We start from the raw sequence: 24,661 nt of genomic DNA, 5'->3' as shown, positions 1-24,661 counted from the left end.
CGAACTACTCATGTAAACATGAAGGTTAACTATGTCTCGTCTTTTTTGCATTTTTTTTTTTCTAACTTTATGAGCTGTATCCATATTTGTTGTGTGTATATCGCTAATAAAAAAAAAAAAAAAACTTTTGGTTCAGTCGGACTAACCCAATAATACTAAAATATCTAGATAAGGAATACTTGTCAGCATCGCTACTTATCCAAATAGCCTGCGTCTGGGACTTTTCTCCGTTTGAAGAATTAATTGATACTACCTTGACCAATACGTTAAGTGACCGATGTCTATTTAGTTTTCTTCAATGCGGGACTTTTGCCGTTTGAAGAATTAATTGGTTCTTTCTTGACCAATTTATCGAGTCACCAACGTCTATTTAATATTCTTCAATATCTTTACAATCAGACCAGACTGGTCCGGTGCCATTTGAATTTTTTTTTTAAAAAAAAAATCTTGAAGTCGAAAGAATATTATACCGTGCGGCACATGCACCATATGGTGGTACACGAACTAATCACATATCTCAGTTTTTATAGACCTCATGTTTTAATTTGTTCCTGTGGTACACCATGCCTAGAATTTATTTTGGGTTGCAGCCTCGTGCATCTTATCTATATTTGTTCCTATAGTGCATCGTTGACATGGTACGCATGGTGCAAAATATTATTTTTTTAAGTTAAAGCACTAACCATTTTTTTTTCTCAAAAAACCTTGAAGCTGAAAGAAAATTATACTGTGTAGCATATGCACCTGGTACACCACATTAATCACGTTTCTAAGTTTTTATAGCCCTATTTTTTAATTTGTTCCTATGGTACGCCATGCCTAGGACTGCAAATGGGTCGGAAAACCCATGGCCCAATCTGACCCGACCCACATAAGACCCGACCTGGCTCATTTTTTTTAGGTCAGATTTTTTTTATAGATATTATTGGAACCGACTTGTTGAATTTAGAAAATGTTGAATTTGAACATGTGAATATAGTTCATCTAGTAAAATGTCTATTTTCTTTTCCAAAAAAAATTAGGGCAATAATTGCTTGATATTATTTACTATTATACAGTGAAACTTTGAATATAAAGATATATAGACTCGGACCCGGATCCGGATCCGGACTCGCATCCGACCCGAGTGATCCGTCAGGTCAAAATTTGTAGGTATGGACCCAATCTGATCCGACCCGATTTTCAACTGAGTCGGATCTGGATCCAAATTTAGGATCCGAACAAGAAACCGTGTCAGATTGAGATCACTCAGAAGCCGAACCGACTCGACCCATTTATAGCCCTAACCATGCCTAGCACTTATATTAGATTGTCGCCTCATGCATGTTGTCTCGTTTATTCCTATGGTGTATCGTTAATATGGTGTGCAAGGTGCGGAATATAATTTTTCTAAATTAAAGCACTAACCAATTTTTTTTTTCTCTCGGGTTTCTTGTTCCCATGCTTCCCCAACTTCTGGGCCCTTTTCCCCGACCTTTCTTCCCTCATCCTCTCTCCTGCTTCCCCTATTTCCCCCTCTGCACCCTCTCGAGCTTTCCTCTGTGCACTAAGGTACACGCCGGCACGCGAAGCGGCTAGCAGTGGAGAGCCTGAAGAAAAGCTATGTTCACCACCATTGGTGACTTGAACCATTTCCGGCAAGAAAAGCTATTGGCTCGTCCAATTAGTGCAATAATGCTCAAACATCTTGGTAATTGATACTTGTCAGCATCAGTACTTCTCCGCATGGTCAACATCTTTCGAGATGGTAGGACTTTTCTTTATTTAAAAATTTATTTAGATTATTATACTGAAAATCCTATTAACCTCATGAATTGGATCAATACAACTTACAAAGACCGGACTAGCCCTATGAGTATTCAGAAATAGGTTTGGAATAGGCTGACCCAAATCTTATAGATGAGATTTTTTTTTTTCTTTCTATAAAATTCGACAGGCCCACTCCAAAGCTATTTCTTAGTATTTATGAATATAGGCCTAGACCACTTTGTAATCCATGTTGCTAGTTGCACTGGTATGAATCCAATAGAATTTTTAGCCTAATTCTCTAAACATGCTTTACAAAATTAATTGATACTAATTTGACTAATTCATCAAGTCACCAACGTCTATTTAATTTTCTTCAATATTTTTACAACTGGATCGGACTGGCTGGTCTGGTCGGTTGAATTGGGATCCAGAATCGGATGGACCGGTCATACCAGAATCGGTTCAATATTTTTTTCTTTTTTTTTAAAAAAAATTTAAGCCAAAGAGAAATTATATCATATACCACATGCAACGCATGGCAGTACACCATACCAACCATGCATCTCAGTTTCTATGGGTCTTATGCATCCTACGCTTATCGCTGATTGCTGCCTCGCTCGGTTTGTTTTTGCTTTTGTGGTGCACTGATCGAAATGAAATTCGACTCGTTTTGCTATCGAGTTTCTTGTTCCCTTGCTTCTCCAACCTTTCTTTCCTCATCTTGTCTCATGATTCCCCCTGCTTTCTTCTCCATGCCCTCTCGAACTTTCTTCTGTGAGCCGATGCACAAGCTGAATGTGATCAACTAATCAACCATGCACAGACGAGTTGCTCGGCATGTGAATCGGCCGGCAGTGGAGAACTTGAACCCTAAGAGGCTCTTCAGGGGTTTTCTCCCCTTCCTCCCATGGAAGAAGATCCGCCTCTGCCGCTAGCCTGCAACCTCGTCTTTCCAGCTTCTCAACCTTAATTTTTTTATAATTTTTTTCTTAAAAAATAAAAATATAATTATGATATTATAATAATATTTTATTGATGTCACGGTAGGACGATCGGTCAACCTGAGAACTGGAGAGCTTACCGATCATCTGTCCCTTCTATTTTTAAAAACATTGGTTTTCTTATAAGCTTCTACACCATCCAAAAATATTGGCCGGCTACGAAGGTCACCGCGGGCGTCCTCTAAGACTTTTCTCATCCTCGCGCATGTACGAGTAGATTACTTCCACTCCACGGTTCGTTAGTCAATATGGGCCGATTGCGTCGAATCTCGCCGCCAAGAGAGAAGAAAGACGAGGTGCTTTCCAGAAGCCAGGACGCGGAGCCCGCCACGCTCAGTCAACAGACGAAACTCCGACCGTACGGCGGCACAAAAGCGGGTGAATCTTTATGTCACATCCTTTCATCAATGGTGGTGCTTTCGTTTATCGAGGGAACTCCTAATAACCAGAAGAGGTAGATGTGTATGAGACTAAGATCCAGCCGACAACAAGATGCAATACTTAATGCACTCAGTTTTGATAATACATTGCAAGGATAGTGTGCTTTTTTGTAGCCACAAGTTTTTTTTGGATAATTAAGCTGGCCAGCAAACTGGTCTAGTATAATTTGGATCCAATCATCATTCTCTGAGTCATGAATTTAGGTCTGGATCCACGAACAAGACCGGGCTAGGTTAGATCCATGAAAGATATTTTAGATCTAGCTGTAACGGGTTGGAACTAGGCCAAATCTAAGTTCAGAGCCAACATAAGATGAGAGGAGAAAAGTATATGATATTTATTTTTTATTTTTTTAAAATAAATATTAATATAAATAATCAATTGAGTATTAATTTGAAACAACGTTGGAGATAGTCTTAAATAGAAATACCCGGCGAATAAGAAAAGTTAGATCGAAAGGTCAGATGGTTATGATTGTAAAAAGAAAATTGATTTGATATACTATCACTAATATTATCTATAATAGTATAGTCCAATTTGAGCTTTCCACTTAAAAACAAATAAGCTTAGTACCCAATTTAGAAATCCAAAAATGAGCGGAAGAAGAATTAGAGATATGAAGTTATGAAATTGTCGTCTAAGATTGAACCCATTTTAGACCCCCCTCTTCAATCCATGAAGAAGGTCGGATTGCATTAGATTATAAAAAGAAATGCATTAGATAGACCTATCTAATTCTCCAAATATGGATCATATTTTTGGTTCAAACCTAACTTTATAGATCCAAATGCTTGCTCATGATTGAACGTGAAAGATGGGGACCTAGTTGGATCAAAGGTTGACCAGATCCACTTGCAGGCCTTTGATTCTAGTCGAGAAATCTCAGCCACCATAATTATTATGGCAGATAATAAATATTCCCAAGCCCATCTGATTCCTGACCCACCATGCTCGTCATCCACTAAATCTGAACATTAAAAATTTATAGAACGGTAATTATATCTTTACCATGGCATGACAGAATTAGGGCCAACATTTTTGTCACTCCGAGTTATATAGAAAAAATGGTTCAAGTCTTCAAGCCTTTTTAAAAGAAGCCCTTTTTGGTATAAAGAAAACGCCTGGCGCATCTGGCTCCGAGTTTTTTTGTTTCGTCGATTCGAGCGAAAGAGAGGGAGAAGGGGTCGTCTTTGCCTCTCGGTCTCGCCCTCTCGCAATCCCATCTCGCGAACTCCCTTCCTCCCTTCTCTTTGATTGGCGTCGCTTTTGATCGGTGGCGAGCCGGCTGGAGATGGGACTGGTCGAAGCCCGGTCGTCCGTAAACTGGGAGAAGGAGTCCTATCCCGCCTACGAGGACTTCATCGCCCTGCCCTTCCTCGTGCTCTTCTTCCCCACCGTCCGGTTCTTTCTCGATAGATTCGTGTTCGAGGTGCGCGATTCGAGCTTTCCTTTGCTCGGTTTCATCTGTTTTCCCTGTTTTCTCTTTTCGGTAAAAGGGGAATAACACCCTTAAATGGCCTCAGCGAGACCGCAGATAAGAAAGTCCCATGCGATCAGTTTTGTTCCTGTCTTGCGTGGAGTTTTTTGCCTTAAAAATCCGATTTTTATGTCACTAGTCGGATGAGCTTTTGATTCAGGGAACTAGGTTCTTGCATTTTGGGCGGACGGATGGCTTTTTAGTCTTTGACTTTTTTGCTGTGTGATAAAAGTCTGGTCTTTGGAGCTGTTTCGGTCATACGAGTGTAGCCCTGATGTGTTTTCTTCAGGAATTAGTTGGAAGGAGTGGAGATGTATCTTTTGCGAGCGTTCTTGCCCTTCTGAGATGGCTTGGCTTGAGAAATCGTGCTGTTCGGGGGGGGGGAGCTATCTTGACAAGTGTTATATGAAGCGGCTTTATGTTTAGAAGGGTTGAAAACCTAACCTCTTGTATTGTACTTGCGGGGATTTCAAAGATAATGAGTGCTCAGTTTTTTTTATTCTTTCTACCTGTAGATTGGAGCGAATAAGATATCAAGATGCACTGAGAGAGAAGTGGCGGAATTCTTAAGTAGTTTTTTATTTCTTTCCAACTCATGAATATGATTGTTTCTCATTTCAAATCTTTCAGATGCTTGCTGCTTTGAGAGAAGCCTAGAACTTTCTGATAGAATCAAGATAATTGGATATTTAATGATGCTTGGATCTCATTCTCGCCTCCTTTTGGCAATATTTTCATTATTCTAGTCATTCTCTTCGATAATTGATTGGGAATGCTGGTGTTGTGCATATTATTTTGTTGTAGGAGTAAAGTATAGCAGTGGTCTTGTCTAGGCTTCAGAACATTTATGAAGAAAACAGCTTATTGATTATTTTTTCACTTAAAGAAAACACGAGGGAGATCTATCTGCATATCTGCTGTGGTGTACACTGGATTCTTTATTTTTTGTGGCAACTGATCCATTTTTGTTAGAATACATGAGTCATATGTGTCCATGTGGTTGAATTCATAAAGTACATGTAAGAATGGAATTCCAAAGTTGAGTACATGGATTCATTCTGCAGGAGTAGTGCTAAAAAGAAAGCCAAAAAATTGTGATTGCTGATAATAAGGTTCTGGAATGCTGGTTGAAAACGTGAAATGATTTGGCCCTATGCGTAATTGATTGGAGATCTTTTGAGAAGAGGAACAAGTATACAATTAGAGGATAATGTTTGATACGCCTAAGTTCATTTGGGGTGGAGGCGAAGCGGAAGGATATGATAAGGCTAAATTTAGAATTGTACCTCAACTATGGTATGGGGCTAGTGCCACCTGGCTTCTCGTCAATCACCTTACAGTCTTCTAAAATGTTAAACATGCCTTAGGCATGTATAACATGTGCTGCCTTCTCAATTTTCATCAGTTTTGCATGGAAATGCCGTTGTCTGATCTGTCATATGTTTCTCGAAGTATTCCATGCCATTTTCATCTATTGATTGGTTGGCATTTGCATGTTGATGTGCAATCATTAATTATTATTCCTTTGTTCCCTGTTACATAATAAAGAAGACTATATAAAAAAAATTGCCACTTCTGTTGTTGGTCACATAACTTTTATTTCAGATGCCCTTGGTTAAAGTCTCAAATTATCATCTTTATGGAGAAAATTACCCGACTTGCCAACTTCTATATTTTTGCATGATTTAGATTATTTTTCACTTAAAGAAACATGAGAGAGATCTATCTGCATATCTGCTGTGATATACACTGGAGTCTTAATTTGTGGTGGCAACTGATCTGTTTTTGTTAGAATACATGAGCAATATATGCCCATGTGTTTGAATTCGTGAAGTACATGTAGGAATGGAATTCCAAAGTCGAGACATGGATTCATTGAGCAGAAGTAATGCTAGAAACAACAAATTTAGAGAAGGCCTAAAAATAGCGATAGCTGACGATAAGGTTCTGGAATGCTGATTGAAATGGTTTGGCCTTATTTGTAATTGATTAGAGGCCCTATGAGACGAGGCACAATTATGCATATAGAACATAAAGTGTGATAGGCCTAAGATTATTTAGTGTCGAGGTGAAGTGGAAAGATATGACAAGGCTAAATTTAAAACTGTACCTCAACTATGATATGGGGTTGGTGCCACCTGGCTGCCCATCAATCACATATAGTCCTCTAAAATGCTAAACATGCCTTGGCATGTGTAACATGGGATGCTTTCTCAATTTTCCCCAGTTTTACCTGAAACACCTTTGCCTGATCGGTCACATGTTTCTCGATGTATTCCATATCTTTTTCACTGGATGATATATGCATATTGATTGCAATCATTAATTATTCTTTTTTTATGCCTGTAACATAATAAAAAAAGCTATGTAAAAATTGCCACTTTTGTTGTTTGTCATATTTTATTTGGGATGTCTTTGGTTAAAGCCTAAAATTATTTTCTTCTCTGGAGGAAATTACCTGACGAGCCAACTTCTCCATCTTTACAACCCCCCCACCCCCTGCTCGCATGCCAAAAAAAAAAAAAAAAAAGAAAAAAAAAGAAAACTACGAGTCATAAGGTTACTTCTCTTGAAGTTAAAGTGTCTTTCAGAAGAAATGGCTTAGGCATTATTGAGGTATATTTAAGTTTCCTTATCTTTGTTTATTTGAAGAATCATAGGAAGCCTAGTGGCATACTACTTGTAGAAAGATAAATAGCATGATTGCAGTCTTTTCTCTTTCTTGTGTTGTCTCCTTTTCAGTAAGGTCCTTAAGAAGGTTAGACTGGAAAAAAAGTTATATTGGAAAATATAGTTGTTTCCTGTGTGCTATTGGTGCATGCTGATTTCTTGTTTGAAAGGTTTTGGGCTATACCATGATTTGGATATAAATATTTTTTAGATTTTTCTTTTTATGGTGAAAGAAAATTGGTTTTTAGTGATTATATCTGTGGCCAGTTGGGCTGATAATGGGCTGAGCGATAATATCTTGAGCTTGGCTTTGGCATTTCAGCTGGTGCCCAAGCCTGTCCTGAGATGTAGTATTGTAGAGTCTGGGTTGGCCTAGATCCTCTAGTTTGAAGGCTCAAAGGTAGAGTTTTGGAATGAGGGTAAGGAGATAGATGGGTTACTTGTAGAGTGTGGTGTTAGAGAGGAAGCTATGCAAGTGGAGTGGTAGAGGTTGGGGTGTCTGAGGCATATTAAGGCTGTGGTTGGTTGGCGATTCTAGGTTCGGTCAGTGAAGTGGAGGTTTAGGGGATTAAGATGGGTTGAGGGAGCGGAGTTTAGGGTGGTGGTCTACTGGGAGACTCAGAAGAGGTGGTGTAATGACAAGGGGAGTGACAAGAAAGAAGAGGAAGGAGAGGAAATGAGAGGGAAGGGAAGGAGGCGGAGGAGAGAGCATGGTAGGAAGAGGTAGGGTAGGAGGAGAGGAGATGACTAGGATGGATCGGAGAAGACGAGGATTCAAAATAGGTTTTGCATAACAAAAGTTATTTACTTATTATATATCAATGATAATTTGAGCTTTGGGCTAGCCTTAAGCTGCTTTAGGATCAGTCTGATTCTAGACAGCATTTGATCTGAACTTAAATTTTGTGCACGACCTGGTCTAAGCACGAATATACTTGGCCCACATCCAGAGCCATTATCATCTTCTTACATCAATTGGATGTTGTTCAAAGGGAATGGTTAATAAAGTTTGTTACTCAAGGTAGTACTAAAGGGTCCACAGATAACAAAAGTGTTTACTGAACTTGTGCATCTTGTAAAGCCAGGCTAGTTATTTCATTTTTATCAAAGATAACGATTTGTATTATCTTTATTATAAGTGAAATGCTGAAAAAATAGTGAATAGTGATTAGTCTGTGAATAATTAAGATTTAAAAAGTTTCCACAAAATTTTTAGGCAAATAAACTTGGTAAACACTGGTACTATTTTTACATTGTAGCTATATAGCATTTGAAATTGTTATTTTATAGAAGTTTGTGAATATTCTGTTATTTGTTAGCTATTAATGACATACCAGTGAACCTGCACATGAAGTTTAAAAAGTTTTTAAAAAAGTGTCTTTTAGTGGCATGTAAAGTTTTTACATGCTCTTTGACAAATTATATATTTGAGCATTGAGATGCATGACATGCATTTTTGGTTAAAATGGTTGAATTGGGTACCTCATAACATTGCACCTCATAGCATTGTAGCTTGTCATGTCTATGCTGGTGGGCCACACATGGTATGCATGGGAGATACATTGCCTAAATTGTTAAGGAACACTTTATATGCCAAGTTTTGTTTTGTTTTGTTTTGTTTTTTTTATTTTTTCCCCAGATTCTAGGTGACTTTCAAACTTTGGTTTCTGTAAGGTGACAAAGAGATATGATTTGAGCTTTCAAACAAGAATTTTGACCCTTCCAACACTGAATATGTGAAAGGACAGAAACAATGTATGTCATGGAAGACAGATCTTTCATTATAGTTAAAAATTTTCATTAGGAGCAAGACGTATAGTTGAAATAATATAAATAAAAGAAAACATGACAGCTCTCATTCTCATCCTAGTCATCACCTAGGTTGTCCTGCATTTTGCAGAGATTGTCTGCTTATGACTTGCTAGTATATGCTTAATCTATCAGATGGTGTAAATCATATTCTGAAATTTTATAATGTTTGCAACCTCTATGAACTAACTGACCTCCAATAAATAGAAGTGTGGTCTTCTGGACTGACATCATTGTGTTGTTAATCATCAGTTTGAGAGGGAAGAAGTTGCATTAAAATGCTAATATCACGCCTTCCACTTTTCTTCGATACGCCTCCTTGCTTGTTTTCATCACCATTTATAGGAAAGGGATTATAGACATGCAAATTCTAATACGCTAAATGGTGATTCATTGTGCTGTACTTGATATGATCTGATTTTCCTTTTAACCAGCCTAAGCTACGACGCCATTGAACTTAGGAGGCAGATTAAGGCATTTTTATCCTCCTTAGTTCTTGCTAATGAAGCTTGAGGCATGTAGTTCTGTCAGTGTAGTTTTGTTCGTAAGACTTTTATCTACTGTTTTCATCCCTCTCCCTACCTTTTGTTTCTAAGTTACTTTCCAGTTCATACTGATGAACAGAGGATAATCTTCTTGAATATTAGATGGAAGTGGGTAAGTGAATCGTAAAGGGCTATGCCATTCCAAAAGATAAAAAAATAAAACTATAAAATCTACTTGCTATAACAAATTGAAGATTCAGCCATATGCAGAATAATACAACTCCACCACTACCTGTGAACCATTTGTATTTGGTAATTATTAAACCAAACAGTCATTTTTGAACTGGTATGTACAAATGTTGACTAATCGAATCAATGCTGAAGCTAAGTGAACTTTGATGGTGGATTTGCTAAGTGAAAGCATTTTTATGATTTATTGGATCATTGTTGCAGCTTTTAAATATCTTTCTTTCAAGTCCTGTTTGCTTATTTTTAGCTTCTCTTTGGTTGATGTAGAGGTTGGCAAAGCGACTTATAGGAAAGGGACTTGAAGCTAATGCAAGGCGAAAAAAGATCAACAAATTTAAGGAGTCAGCTTGGAAGTGTGTTTATTTTCTTTCAGGAGAGCTTCTATCTTTGTCTGTTACATATAACGAGCCATGGTTCAAAAGTACCAGATACTATTGGGTAGGACCAGGAGAGCAGGTTTGGCCAGATCAACAAATAAAGTACGATTTATGTAGATCCTCTTCTTTTCTGTTAATTTTATTGCAAAAACATTTGATTTGGATGGAAATCTAATGATTTTGCTTCTTGTTTCTCAGACTTAAACTTAAGGCTGTATACATGTATGCTGCTGGATTTTACACGTATTCTATATTTGCCCTGCTGTTTTGGGAAACAAAGCGGTCAGACTACGGAGTGTCAATGTCTCATCATGTTGCAACTGTTGTTCTTATAGTGTTGTCTTATATATTCAGGTTAGTTTCTGTATGGATATTGGTTGCCACGATAATTCTCTATTATCATTCTTGCTTTCAAATCCTTTCTATGAAACCATGGTTTTCTGATATCAAAATCATGCTTTTGAAGATATTTGCTATCCTTTGTTGTTGTTTAGTGGCCCTTTCTGTACTATTCTATTTTCAATATTCGTTATTGACATATGAGGTTCAAGTATGTAAGTGTACTGCATTATCTTACTAGGGCTTAAAGCCATTTGTGTATGTTTGCATATGTGTCATATGCACAGTTATATAGGACTCATTTGTGATCATAAGGCAGCCTGAAGGTTGTGTATACATCTTCCGTGTGTGTGTGTGTATATATATATATATATATATATATATATATATATATATATATATATATATGATAAATGCAGATAGAGAATGTATGATGACACAGTGGAGATTGGAGAATATACCCCACATGTATTTGCCATAATATTTTATATTTATTCTAGTACAACATCCTTATATATATATATATATATTTATATAAGTGGGGTAAGGTGGAGAGGGATAATGGTGGATTGATACAGAAACTGTTGTGATAAGGATGATGTGACAGACTAGATAGAAAGTTGCCAATGTACTAATAAGCAAAAAGAATATAGATTAAACATGAGGATTGTGAATTGAAGAAATGGCATTAATGAGCATGTAGAAGCGCAAGCTTATTTTACATAGAGCTGTCTCATTGACAATTTTATTGTTTTTCCCTTTGTACTTTTTTTATCTTGAATGCTTCTTTTCGTGGCCTCTTCTGTTCTTTTCCTCTCTCCTTTGTCTGATTTTTTTTTTACTTTCCCTACTTAGCTGAACCAATAGAGTGCTGTTATCTGCCCCTTCTCGGGTGAACCAAAGGAAGCTAACCATCCACCCTTTTATCTTGATTCCAGCATCTCCTTAAGATATAATACACACACAGCCATGTCCCTGTGATTTGTGGCTTTATTGGTTGCAGTTGAATTCTCTAGGACACCTTAGACACTTGACAAAGTATCCTGTGTCTAGGTAAACTGGTTTACACACACCGTCAAATTCAAGATGGGGCTTGCAATATTTAAGTTATCTATTGAATATATGGAGGCCTCTTGCTCGTATATGAAGTTGCCCAAAATCAAAACAGTGTATATGTGATAAAAAAACTATCTTTTGGGATAACTTGTTGCATAGGCAAGAGGTCTTATAAACATATAATTTGTTGTTTGTATACATTTTACACCTTACAATAAACCCAATGGTTTAGATTTTCATTTTGGCAACCTTCACCTTTGGATTTGGTGGTGTGTGCAAACCCCCCTCTTTCTACCTTGTGTATAATATATCTACCTTATATGCAGACGCATGTATCTATTTATGTATTTATCTATGTATTTGTGTGATTTCTCAAAAAAATCTATGTATATGTTTTTGTGTATGTATAAGGTAGAGTTACTAGCCACAACCATAGGGTGGAAAGAATGGATTTGGCACCTATTGCCAAATTCATTGATGGGGGTTATTGTTTCCCCCCAACTAGAATGCAGAATTTGTCATGGAGTCAAAAATTGCCAGAATGTAACACCTATCAGTGAATTTGGCAATTTGCTCCAAAAGAAATTGATGACTTCGAGACATGGATTTAGAAACTGCTAGAATGTGATAACACCATTGGTATCAATTACCATTTTGACACGAAGCCGACACTAGAATAGGTGCCTGGATGTCGAAACCATCCGTATCAGTATGCACATGTCCTACTAGTCCATATCAGTTTGCATTGGTGTATACCCACAATGTGGTACTGACTGTACTAGTTAATACCAATTGGTTTTTCATTCATTTTATTGCTATCAGTGCATACTACCAGCACTGGTATTGTACCCATACCTTACATCGTGGTGGAAAAATGGTACAGGGTTCGGTATGGGTATCGAAAACCTTGCTTGGAGACCTTTGACCGTATGGGGATGATTAGAAGAAGGTATGATAGAAGGCTAGAACAAGAAGTTAGCAAGCTTGCTAGCAAGCAAGTAAAGCAAGAGAGAGCACGAAAAGCACAAATGCAATAGCAAGAGCTCTCTATAGCTGATAGACAAGAACAAAGCCTAAGAATTTAGATTAACCAGGAATGGTAGGTACTAAATTTCCTAACCAACAGTTCCAGTGTATCTTTGAAGTAAGAGCTGCTTATGCCCAAAATTTTTGCAATGTGGTTGTTGGTGTCTGCATGGACTGGCTCGTGATATTTATTGCTAATATAATATCAGACCATGTAATGATTAAATAATTTATTGTACCAACTAACACTGGTATTGCCTTCCATCCTCCAAGAGTTGGAGTGTTAATAGGCTTTGATCTAAGTATATATGTTTTTGTTAATAGCTTAGTGGCATTTGATTTAGTTTTTTCTTGTCTTTCTCAACAATAACTATCAATTCTTGTCCAAATTATTTGGAGTGTGCTTTATGGATCCTCATTGGCTAGGCATTCCTTTTTATGGCTTCATCTGATATTTTTGGATTTTGATCTGTATCATTGTGAGTTGAGGCATTAAAAGTCTTAGGGTGCCTTGTAGTGAGTTTGAAGGAAAAAGCCTTAGGATGTTTGCTGATACATCTGTTTGAGGCATGGCTTTCCAGAATTGAGGTGTTTGCGTACGGAGGGAAAAAAGAGGTCTAATTCTTGCACACTATGTGCAAAGTGCATGTCATTGACACCCATTAAAGGGTAGGGTAGTTAAGATCACTTTCATTGATCACTTCCAACCAGATTTTCCATTCACTTTTTTTACTTGACCTGGACAGACTCTAGTTCTGGTTACTGGGACTCTTGGAACATTCCGAGCTTTGCAGCTCCTTGTTGAGTATGGAGGATATTTCAACAAATGAATGATCATGCACTCTGTAAGAAATCAAAAAGGTTCTTTTGGCTTTCAATTGCTGCATTATTTATAGATTTTAGAGATGGGAGCAGCTAATCCCCACCCTCTACCCTATACCCACCCCACCCAGGTTAGAGCCCAGCCCCCAAGCATTTGATTGTAGAAGACATTTGATTTAGTTTTGTCATGTCTTTCTTGACAATAAACATCAATTCTTGTCCAAATTATTTGGAGTCAGCATTATGGATCCTCATTTGCTAGGAATTCGTTCTTATGGTTTCCTCTAATATCACAGTGAGTTGAGGCATTAGAAGTCTTAGGGTGACTTGAAGTGAGTCTAAGGAAAAGTCTTGGGGTGTTTTCTTACACATCTGATTGAGGCGTGTCTCTCTAGGATTCAGGTGTTTGCTTGAGGAGGGACAAGAGATGTTCGATTCTTCCACTCTATATGCATAATACATGTCATTGACAACCATTAACTGGCAGGGTAGTTAAGATCACTTTCTACCAGATTTTCACTTTCCTTTTTTCACTTGACCTGGAAATACTCTAGTTTTGGTTGATCGGAACTCTTGAACATTCCTGGCTTTGCAACTCCTTGTTGAGTATGAAGGACATTTCAACCAAGAAATGACCGTCCATTGTGCACGAAACCAAAAAGGTTTTTTTGGCCATCCACTTCTATGTTATCTATAATTTTTTTTTTTCTTTTGAAATTGGGAGGGGCCATTCCTTGTCCTCTACCCCATACCTACTCCACCTTACCCCACCTAGGCTGGAGCCTAGACCCCGGGCTGATTGAGCCATTGCTTGCAGAATCGTGGCCTGGTTGAAGCAAGGGCCAATGCTCCCTGGAATCAAACCTCCACCTTTTTTCTAAAGTGGCGAGGGATTGTACCCGAACCAAGGTTCGGTGATCTGTGTTATTTATAAATTAGAAACAGATTTCGGTGGATTACATCCATGAATAAGAAAATAGTTCCCATTGGGAGCAAACCATCCGCAGACAGACGGTCAGACTGAGCGGATTAATGCTTTGTTGGAGGAAGACCTGCGGCATTATGTCACAGCAAGCCAGAAGAATTGGGTGGACTTGAAGTCTATTGGAATTGGCTCTCTATCAATGGAATATACTATGGATCGCGGGGTGGGGAAGAGGAATCGACGAAGAATCCAGGAAAGTTCAATTCCGATAAGGGACGATTTTTTTTCCGATATTCACATGATGGGTAAATCCTCTTTGCATGAGCCTTATGGATTTTGTAAGTATGATACTGCATGGACAGAAACCATTATATTCCTGCACTTGGATGTTACGCTAGTGAATATAGGGTTCGATCTTCTGCTCTCCACTAATACTTACCATCAATCGAAAGTCACAAACAGGTGACAACTATTATATTTTACATATCCTTGAAGTCCTTGCATGGTGAGTATATTAACTAAATAAACAATCTTAGTTGATTGCAAATCAACCTGTTTTGCCCTGCTATAAGAGGTTCTTCAAGATATTGCAACTGATATCACTTAATAAATTGTTGTGAACTGTGTTATTGTTGACCTGAAACTTTTCCTAGTTTCAGTGCGATTGTTGGTGTGCCTCTTGGACCATAATTTCTATGCCTATTTTGTAATGACTACTCGAATTGTTACAAACATGCAAGCTTTGGGTAAAACTTGCATTTAGACATGCCAATGCTGGTACACATTTATTTTATGGCTGCACGATTACAGAGATTGTCAATTTGTTTCATATGGCATTGCAGTATAGCCCCATATATAACCATGAATTGCCAAATGAATAGCATTTTTAGAAAGATCACTAAATTTTTGTGTTGAAAAAAATGAAAAGAATAGGATTCAAGTTTGTAAAAAGACATATACTAAGTGTTAAGCAAGGTTTGCAATTGGAGCATTGTCTAAACCATAAAATATTACATCTGTTTTTTTTGTTACTTTTCTAAAATCCTTATTTCTGCTGATGGTTACAATAGTTATGTTTCTTTTGATATGAGACTGTTTCTTATCTTACCTTACAAACAGGTTTGCTCGTGTTGGATCGGTTGTGTTGGCCGTTCATGATGCAAGCGATGTGTTTTTAGAAATGGGGAAGATGGCGAAGTATGGTGCTTGTGAGTGGCTGGCCAATGTGTCATTTCTTCTTTTTGTTGCTTCATGGATTATACTTCGCCTCATATATTTCCCTTTCTGGATCCTCCGAAGTACAAGGTAAGCATGAGTTGCTCAATGTAGGTACCATAAACTGCATGATTTCAATCCCGGTTTTCAATCTTGGTATTGGACTTGTACCAGTACCCCAGTTGGTACTCCCTGTATGGACACTTTATGGTACAACCTTGTTATTGACATTCGATATGGAGGCATACCGGTTTTAATAGCCTAGCAATATGGTATGATATGCTCCATAATGGGTGGTAAAGTCCAATATAGCAAGCCATGATTTCAGTGCTCTCATTGTCATAGTTAAGGAGGAAAGGACAAACCCATTTAGGGGAGTTTCAGTGCATCAATAGTTTATTACGGATAGAAACTAAAGATGATGGCTATTGGAATTGCATATTATAGTATATTTTCTTCCCATTCAAGACAATTCTGTCTGTTTCTTTGTTAATATACATTTAAGAATTATATTCACAAGAACTTCTAAAGCTGCAATTTTTCATGTCATGTATTCCGTTCTTTGAGCATTTTTTTGAAACTGTTTACTCCAAAAATTTGTTTGATTCGGTTACAAGTCTTATGAGTTTTGATTTTTCATATAATTTGCAAAACTATGGTAACAAATGACTTAAAAATTGAAAAAGCAATGGCAATTTTCTTATCTGAAAACCAAGGTTCGTCGTATTGGTTCGTATTGCCCCATACCGGACATACCGTACTGTATCAGTACTGAATAGAGATTTTGTATGAAGGGTGTAGCGAGCCTCAAAACACTAATCTGATCCCTGTACTGGGCATATGGACACTTTATTAGCATGGTATTAGTATGGGATCCAGTATTGAGATTGTGAACCTTGAACAATTAAGATCCATATGAGCACATGGTGAGATCATGTCATAGCTCTAATGTCAGCCATCAAGAGGGCAGTATGAGAATCATTTCCTCGTTGATTCACTGGATTTGTTGACAGTTTATTGACAGATGGTCCATAGCTAATTGATTGTTCATTAGAGGGTAACAGAACAACCATCTGGCAATTGGATAGTGTAGGAATCATACATGGACCTCTATCATCTCAAAGTGGAACAACCTTCTTCATGATATTAGGAAGATCTCTGGGTCGAGATGCTGGTATAAAGTGGAACCATATGATGAGGTCATGGTTGTAGATCTTGTGGTATAATTCTTATCATGTTGATTCAAGCCCATGATCTGTTGTCCAGAGCGCTGAAGGAACAAAATTAGAGCATCAGTCATGTAGACAGGCTAGATTAATCTTTGCAAGATAGTTTGCTTACTGTTTCAGATTTGAACTAGATTTTAGGAAAGTTCTATGAGTATCAGTTGGGTGTAGTAAGAATTAGATTTTGGGATATGACAATGATCAATGTAATGCTTCTATAAGCGTTAATAAACAGTTGGACATGTCCACTAATGGAAGGCCTGAATGCTAGTAGAAAGTGGTCATATCAATATGTAGCTTCTAAAATTGTGTTCAGACCATTGGCTATTAGATAGTATAATCAGCTGGTGGAGCTGACAGCAGTAGTAGAGGTCAGCAATAGTAAGGGGACTATCATAGATCCTGCAAAAAAGGATGTCTCAGCTGTTGCCACTGCATGGTCTGGGGAGAGGTAGATGTACGCAGTTTTATCCTTGCGTGTAGAGGCTATTTCTGTGTTTGGAACTCGTGACATACATATCATAATGGAACAACCTTGCCATTGTGCCAAGGCCCGCCCTATCATAGATTCTGGAAGTGGTAACAAATTGTGCGAGGAGCAAATATAGGGTGGAAAGAGTTTTCACTGACATTTTATGTTTCTTTTTTTTTTTTTGGTTGCTAAAAACGGATGTTTCATACAACACGGGTACGAATACACCCAGTAGAATCTGCAACCAAAAGATCCCGGAATGCACCGGGTAAATCATCTCCACCAACCCATAGGGTGCCTCCTGAGTGGCTCGCAACATATGCTGCCACCCAGTCGGCCGCCCCATTGGCCTCACGATATACATGCATAGCTCGAAAGCTAATCACCTCTCTCACTATCAACCATATGTCACGGAGCAAAGGATGAACTCCTCCACCGCTGCGAGTGCCCTGCTGGATCCAGCTGATCACTGTGGCCGAATCGCCCTCCAAGAAAATGGAACTCGCCTGAAGTACATGTCGTGCATACCGCAATTCCATCCAAGCCGCACGCAGCTCTGCCCCTGGGACCGAGGTATCAAAGATCTGACAACCCCCTGCTGCCACCGTGCTGGAGCTCGGGCCCCTGATAACAAATCCCGCCCCTCCTCTCCTGCCCCCATCCAGGACTGAGCCATCAAAATTGACCTTGAGGAAACTCGGGGGTGGGGGCTCCCAGGTGAAAAACACCGTATGAGAAGCTGCCGAAGCAGTATGGGAGTCCCAGATGTCCCGAGCTGTCAAAGGTCTATGCTCCGAGCCTACATGAAGAAACTCTGCTGCCTGAGCCCGAGCCCGAGCCCGCTCCATCACGAACCGTGGGGACGGACTGTGCTCGCCAAACACTCGGGCGTTCCTGGCCATCCATAGCTGGTATACGATGCAGGACACCCTAATAGCCTCCCGACGCATCTGAAGGGAGCTAGACCAACGCCGAACCTCCTCCAGAAAACACTCCCTCCGACTCCACACACCCTCCGGGATCCCAGACAGCCTCCAGGTCCGCCTCGCCCAGACACACTGGAATAGTGCGTGATCCACTGTCTCGTCTACCTCACAATACAGGCACACAGAGGGGATGCTAACACCACGTCGGCTCAATGCCAAGCTCGTCGGCAAGCGGTCCCAGGCTACCTTCCAGAGAAATAGTGCAACCCTCTGGTGTAGCCCAAACCTCCATACCCAGCCACAATGCCTACCCAGCTCTGACTCCTGCTGGATAATCCGAGAAACATCACCAACCCTGACTCTGGCCCTGCAAGTGGTGCTCCATACTCTGACATCTGGACCTGCTGATCCCGGAATGGGAAGGGCTCGTACCCGCTCTGCTAAATGCTCCCCGAATAACTGGCCCAGTCTGTCGGTATCCCACTCTGCCTCCCCCGGCCTGAGAAGGTCACACACCCGGAGCCCCGCCATCCCCTGACCGCTAATCATCGTCGGCCACAACCTCAATGGAAGAGCGTCCACCCATGGGTCCGCCATCACATCAATGCTCCGTCCGTCGCCAATCAACCATCTAGAATATGCCAGGGCCATAGGCACATACCTTCCAATCTCCCGCCACATAAAGGAACTCCTCCGGCCACCCGCCACCGGTCCAGCTAAGCCAGCTCGACAATATCTACCGATCATGACCTGACTCCATAATCCGCATGGCTCCAGAACAATCTGCACCGCCCGCCGCGCCAGGAGTGCCTCTCGCCTCATTAGAAGTGACTGCACCCCCAAACCACCCTCACTCAAAGGTGGTTTCTGCAGTGGAATTTGAAAGCAGGGAATCCATCACAACAACAAAAAATGAACGCTTACTTTTAAGAGGTTGAATACCCCATGATTTGTCTAAATCATAGTATATTCCCTTTTTCCTAGATTGCTTATGCATATTGATAAACGACTTTAAGGTCATATTGCATTTTTCTTAAACTTTTATTCTGTAGAGTTGTCATGTTGTGCACTCCTTAAGAGCAAAGAAACAGCAAAATTGAAAAGGTTATTCCAAAAAATGCCCTAAGTTGGGCCTAAAATTGCTGAAAGGGCATGATCTCTTAAGAAGGCCTATAATATTTTGACACGGTTTGGTTTGGCTTTGGATATTTTCGTCATGTCTAATATGACATTTTGAAGAGTAGTTTCAAAGTTATCCTGCAACTCTACGCTATTAGCTCATAAAGCTAAGTCAATGATTTCTTTGAACACAATTACTGGTGGAATACATCATTTGCTTGGCATAATATTTATGCACTATATAATTTGTACTTTTGTAACTAATACTGATCTCTTGTGTTTGATATTGAATCAGCTGTTTCCATCTAGTCTGGAAGTTTTGTCCGGTAGTATTTTAAGAACATATAACCTTATCTCTCATTTTTTGGCCTGATGTGGCAGTTATGAAGTTTTACTGTCTCTGGACAAGGAGAAGCACAAGTTTGAAGGACCAATATATTATTATATCTTCAACACACTTCTATTCTCGCTGCTTGTTCTTCACATTTACTGGTGGGTTTTAATCTTCCGGATGCTTGTAAAGCAAATTCAGTCCAGAGGAAATATTGGGGATGATGTTCGATCTGGTAATTGCCTTTTTTATTGATGTATTTGCAAAACACATTTACCAGATGAATACCCAAACACACACACAAACTCACGGACATCTGAACTTCTTATGGTAGATTCACAAAATTAATGCTTAATTTGAAAGTCTTTTTGTATGGTAAATGATAGCACATTCTGGTCTCTTAAAATATCAACTTTATTCCTGTTAAATTTAACATAAATTTTCATGCTTCATTCTTTGATGTCCCAAAGCACTTCTTGGGAGCTGTTCCTTACTGCAATTTCGTTATTTTTTTAATGTAGATTCTGAAGATGAAGAGGAACATGAAGATTAACTCGGGAAGACTGTTAGCTATGTACTCACTCTTGTAGACACCGACTTCGCCAAAAAATCATGCTTCTTTCTCATGTTCATCGCTATTGTTGTTCTGATTTGCTTAATTCTGTGCTGGCTACTAGAATTCAGATGGCTTGATGGTGTTGGAAAGAGGATCAGCCTATTCTCATTTTTCAGATGAAGCTTACAACCAGACATTTAGAATTCACGCTCCCATTTCATGTATTTTTTGAAGTGGTGTTGCTGATAATGGAGATACCTCATCATTAGAGGACTTCTGTATATTTATTTTGGAAACAGATGTGGATGCAAGATCAGATAATACTGATTGAATATACATTTGATTCATGGCTAATCTATTGGCCAAAATTGTCCCAAAATGAGATCTCCAGTTGCATTATTAATGATTTCCTATGAGTTCCAGTCATCCACCAGTATTTTTCATTTTCTTTTATCTTTCATATATTAATAATATTAATGAACTGGTATTCTCCCTTCGAAGGTAGTAGGGTTACAAATGCCTGTAATCAGGATTTTGTTGGTCACCATATAATCTTCTGCGCTGATCATAGATGATTGTTTGAAAGTTGTCAACCCTTGGCATACAACCTTATCCACCTTCCAGGTCATCACAAAGAGGCTTTGAGGGATTATGATCTTGATGCCTTGAGTTATTGGACTTCTGAATGTTCTATTCCCCCGTTGCTGATGTGTTCAATTTTTGCAGTTGAGATAGAAGTGGCAGTCTGAAGTTTATGGTGGGAAAGGAATCATATGAAAGAGGAACTTGTACATACACTGAAATAGCTTGGAGTGTGAGGATTGGTCTTTGCTGGTCTTGGTGATTTTGCTTGGAGGTAGAAGAAGTCTAGGCGCGCAAAATGGGGATGGAAATTGATCTGGTATGAAGTTTGGGTCACACCCATGAATAGTCAAGCTCTATGCGATATGGTTGGAGGGAATCCAGCATGGGGTCAGACTGAGCTGTGGTCCATTGCCTAACTTCATGCTTTAACTTTGAGCCATGAAGTCTAGTGGTAGGAAAAATGGTTTGGATCTTTTTATGAGGTTTTACTGATCAAGGATGAACATAATGTATTTGGGAACTAAGGAGCTAAAACTCATCTTCCCTACGGAGACAAAATAGTAGAAGTTTCGAATCTCAATTTTTTTTTTTTTTTGCATGAATATCCTCTTAAATATCGAATTTTATATTAATATTTTTTTAAAATTAATATTTGCATGTCTACTCTTTTTTATTCTTGTTTTTGCATATGTACTCATGTCATCTAACGCTGTTAAAAAATTAACAGTTTCAAATTAAAATGACTAAAATATTCTTAATAAGTAGATGTGCAAAAAAAATTATTTATAAGGCGATCGGAATAAGAGACAAAAAGTAATTTTAAAAATATATTTTATTTTTAATTAAAATAAATATGGTTTTTATTAACTGTGTTAGAAATACCGTTATATTTGGAGCATTTGTGCAAAAATAGTATTTTACGAGGGTACAAAAATAAATATAAATTTTAAAAGGGTATTCACGTATATTTAAATTTTTAGAAGGGTATTCATGCAAAAAATTCATCTTAAAAATACCTATTTTAGTTTTTGGGTGGTGGGTCTCTAAAGGTTTGTTTAGTTGGGGTATATTAGATTACGAGGTAACATGGTGATTCATGAAAAATTATTTATCTGAAAAAATGTTTGCGTAGGAAAATAAATTTCTATATTTGGTTGGTGGAAAAATTACTCTAGAAAGTGATGTCAAGAAAAGATTACTATATTTGGTTGGTGGTAATCTTATATGAAAACATTGTCAAATTTTCAACGGCGCCATTAAATAGACAATTCAAATAATAATATTTTTTTCTCAATGTATTTGTATTAAGCCATAAGAATAGTGGTGAGTATTTTTCCATGTCCCGATAATGAGGACTTATAATTTGCCATATGAACATGATAATGGATTTGCTGCAAAGCATCAAAAGCGCGTTAAGGTAGTTCCTTCATCAACTTTCACAAATTATCCAATGCCTTGTTGGGGTCATAATTGATATACCCATAATCATCACTTTCAAATAATCATCTCGAAAATAAGATGGACATCATCTAGATTGGAAAAACAATCATTATAATCATAATTTTCATAATAGTAGTCACGACTAGTATAAGGATAATGATCGATATAATAATAGGATATCATCAATTAAAATACAGTTTGAGATATTGAAATAAATAATTGAGAATGCCAAGAAATGCTCTAGAATAGGTAGACCTTCTATACAAGAGGCTTAATCTCAGTTCTAGGATCGTTGTTGCAATAGCTGAGTTCAATGGCCAAATATGATGCCATTGTTGTTGCAGAAAGAGAGAGAGAGAGAGAGAGAGAGAGCCCAAATGAGATCCACTTCTTAACTTTATCATGAGAAAGAAAGTTTTTTTCAGCAATAACTTTCTTGGATGGTAGTTACCGGCAGGTCCCTTACAATAGTTACTCCTTTTGGATGGTTGTTCCTACAAATAACTTTCCCAGTTCTTGATAACTTCCTTTACAAAGTTAAATCCAGCAATCAACCATCCATATATGGCCTCTTGTAAAGTGACAAGTGGTCAATTTTGATTCTTCCACATATTCAAACATAAATTATCCCCAGAATCTTGGTCATGCATCATAATTGACCTAAATTAAATTTTGGATGCAAACAATTAGGAAAAAGGGAAAAAGAATGATGCCCTAAATCGAGGAATGGACAAGGGAAGTAAAGGTCTCAAAGTTTCTTCATTATAAAAAGTAGAGAAAAATTCTGAATTTTTGTTGCATATCAAGAAGTTACTAGAACTATAGGATTGTGGTTTGGTCTACGTCGTGCAAAACAATAGGAATCCTCCTTGACAAGTCCTATATTACTTACATTTTGTAAGCTAAACTAGGGATTATGTTGTAATTAGGGTATCATATTAGCTTTAGACTCTTTTCATTTGATCTCTTATTAACACCTAAGAAATTTTAACCTAGCGTTTCCAATAGAAAAATAATTTAAACTATCAATCAATATTGGCATTTAGATGAGGTATATCACATTTGGATGAAGCTAGGAAGGAATCTTTATTTAGACTCTTTTCCTAAAAGTTTGTCTAGTAAGACTGCCCATTTGCCTTTCCTTTGTGGGTACAAGGGGGAAAATCCTCTACTTTTGTATTTGGGGCTTGATCTATTGCCTCTAAAAGGTCTCATTGCCTGCATATTGTGCTGCGAGAGAATGTGTGCCCTATTTTTCTTAGTAATTCCAACACAATATGCATATGGTTACCAAAAAAACACAATATGCATCTTCATTATGCTGCTTAAGAGTTTTTCCCTTTTTGTTCTATTCTTGTTTTCATTCTTATTTCTTGTTCATATATATTTTTTTATAAAAAATGTCTATTATCATCATTATTTTTTAAAATAAAAAAAAGAAAAAAGAAAAAGAAACTATATGCTCTACTTGGGCTCAATCAGAGAAGTGTCAAAATTCTATTAGGAAAATGTTATCCATCCTCTTATTCTCCCAATTTTAGGACCATCTCCCAAGTTAACTCTAATTTACAATTACTTTCATCAAACACTTAACAGCATTTGTATCTCAAGATCTATATATGTTCCAATATGCATTATTTAGCAACCTTAGGTGGTCAACAAATGCTTTCCTCCTTGTAGATATTCTTCCATCCAGCACTCCACAAATAACCAAATCATACTACTCATGTTTCAAAGCTAGAAATGGTTCATAGAGCCATTAGCGAAGGCTGGCAGTGGATATACTTAAAGGTTGCTTGAAGTTGACCTTTAATGGAACTACTGCACATGTTATTCATTGCACTGGAACTACCTATCCTGACATGGGATATCATGGTCCCTCATACTTCTCTCAAATATGCTGCTTTCTTCTATGGGCATAAGAATGAGGGGACGATCCCATCGCTGCCTTTGAATATTAGAGAGCTGGAAAACATCTGATCCACATCGAGCTCAATGTCTGATCTCTTAGCGAACCGGCCCTTTATCCTTGGTCGGGTCTCGGCATTTACCTTCCTTGATGCATACCTTATTCTCTTCTCAAGTTTCTAGTCTTCTTCTTCTCCCTGTATCTGAGAATCCTGGCTTCCCTGTTCATGGCAGTGAATTGAGGTGGCATTTGAAGTGAATTGCTTGAGACGAGGTGTGTGGTCACTGTGGAAGGTCGGATATGAGCTTGAGATGTTGGTCATGGTGGTGTCTGGTACTACACTCGCTTCCATTGGTGAGAAAGAAACCTGAGAATTATCTGTTAGATGGTCAATGGAGCAGGAGTATGAGAAGGAAATTAAAAGACTCACCAAATGCATAGGTTAATTTTTGTTTC

The 24,661-nt window shown here is 38.3% G+C and overlaps 1 protein-coding gene across 1 annotated transcript; it reads left to right on the top strand.

The window, feature by feature from the left end:
• Positions 1-4,296: 4,296 nt before the first annotated feature.
• LOC120112493 (ASC1-like protein 1) lies at positions 4,297-20,674 on the top strand. The gene is made up of 6 exons (XM_039132025.1): positions 4,297-4,620; positions 10,149-10,360; positions 10,457-10,612; positions 15,546-15,731; positions 19,766-19,950; positions 20,237-20,674. The coding sequence occupies exons 1-6, from the start codon at positions 4,483-4,485 to the stop codon at positions 20,266-20,268; spliced, it is 909 nt and encodes a 302-aa protein (XP_038987953.1). The 5' UTR covers positions 4,297-4,482; the 3' UTR covers positions 20,269-20,674.
• Positions 20,675-24,661: the final 3,987 nt, after the last annotated feature.

Source organism: Phoenix dactylifera, chromosome 1 (genome assembly GCF_009389715.1).
Source record: "Phoenix dactylifera cultivar Barhee BC4 chromosome 1, palm_55x_up_171113_PBpolish2nd_filt_p, whole genome shotgun sequence".
Taxonomy (NCBI): Eukaryota; Viridiplantae; Streptophyta; class Magnoliopsida; order Arecales; family Arecaceae; genus Phoenix; species Phoenix dactylifera.
This window is presented reverse-complemented; position numbering and strand designations above follow the sequence as displayed.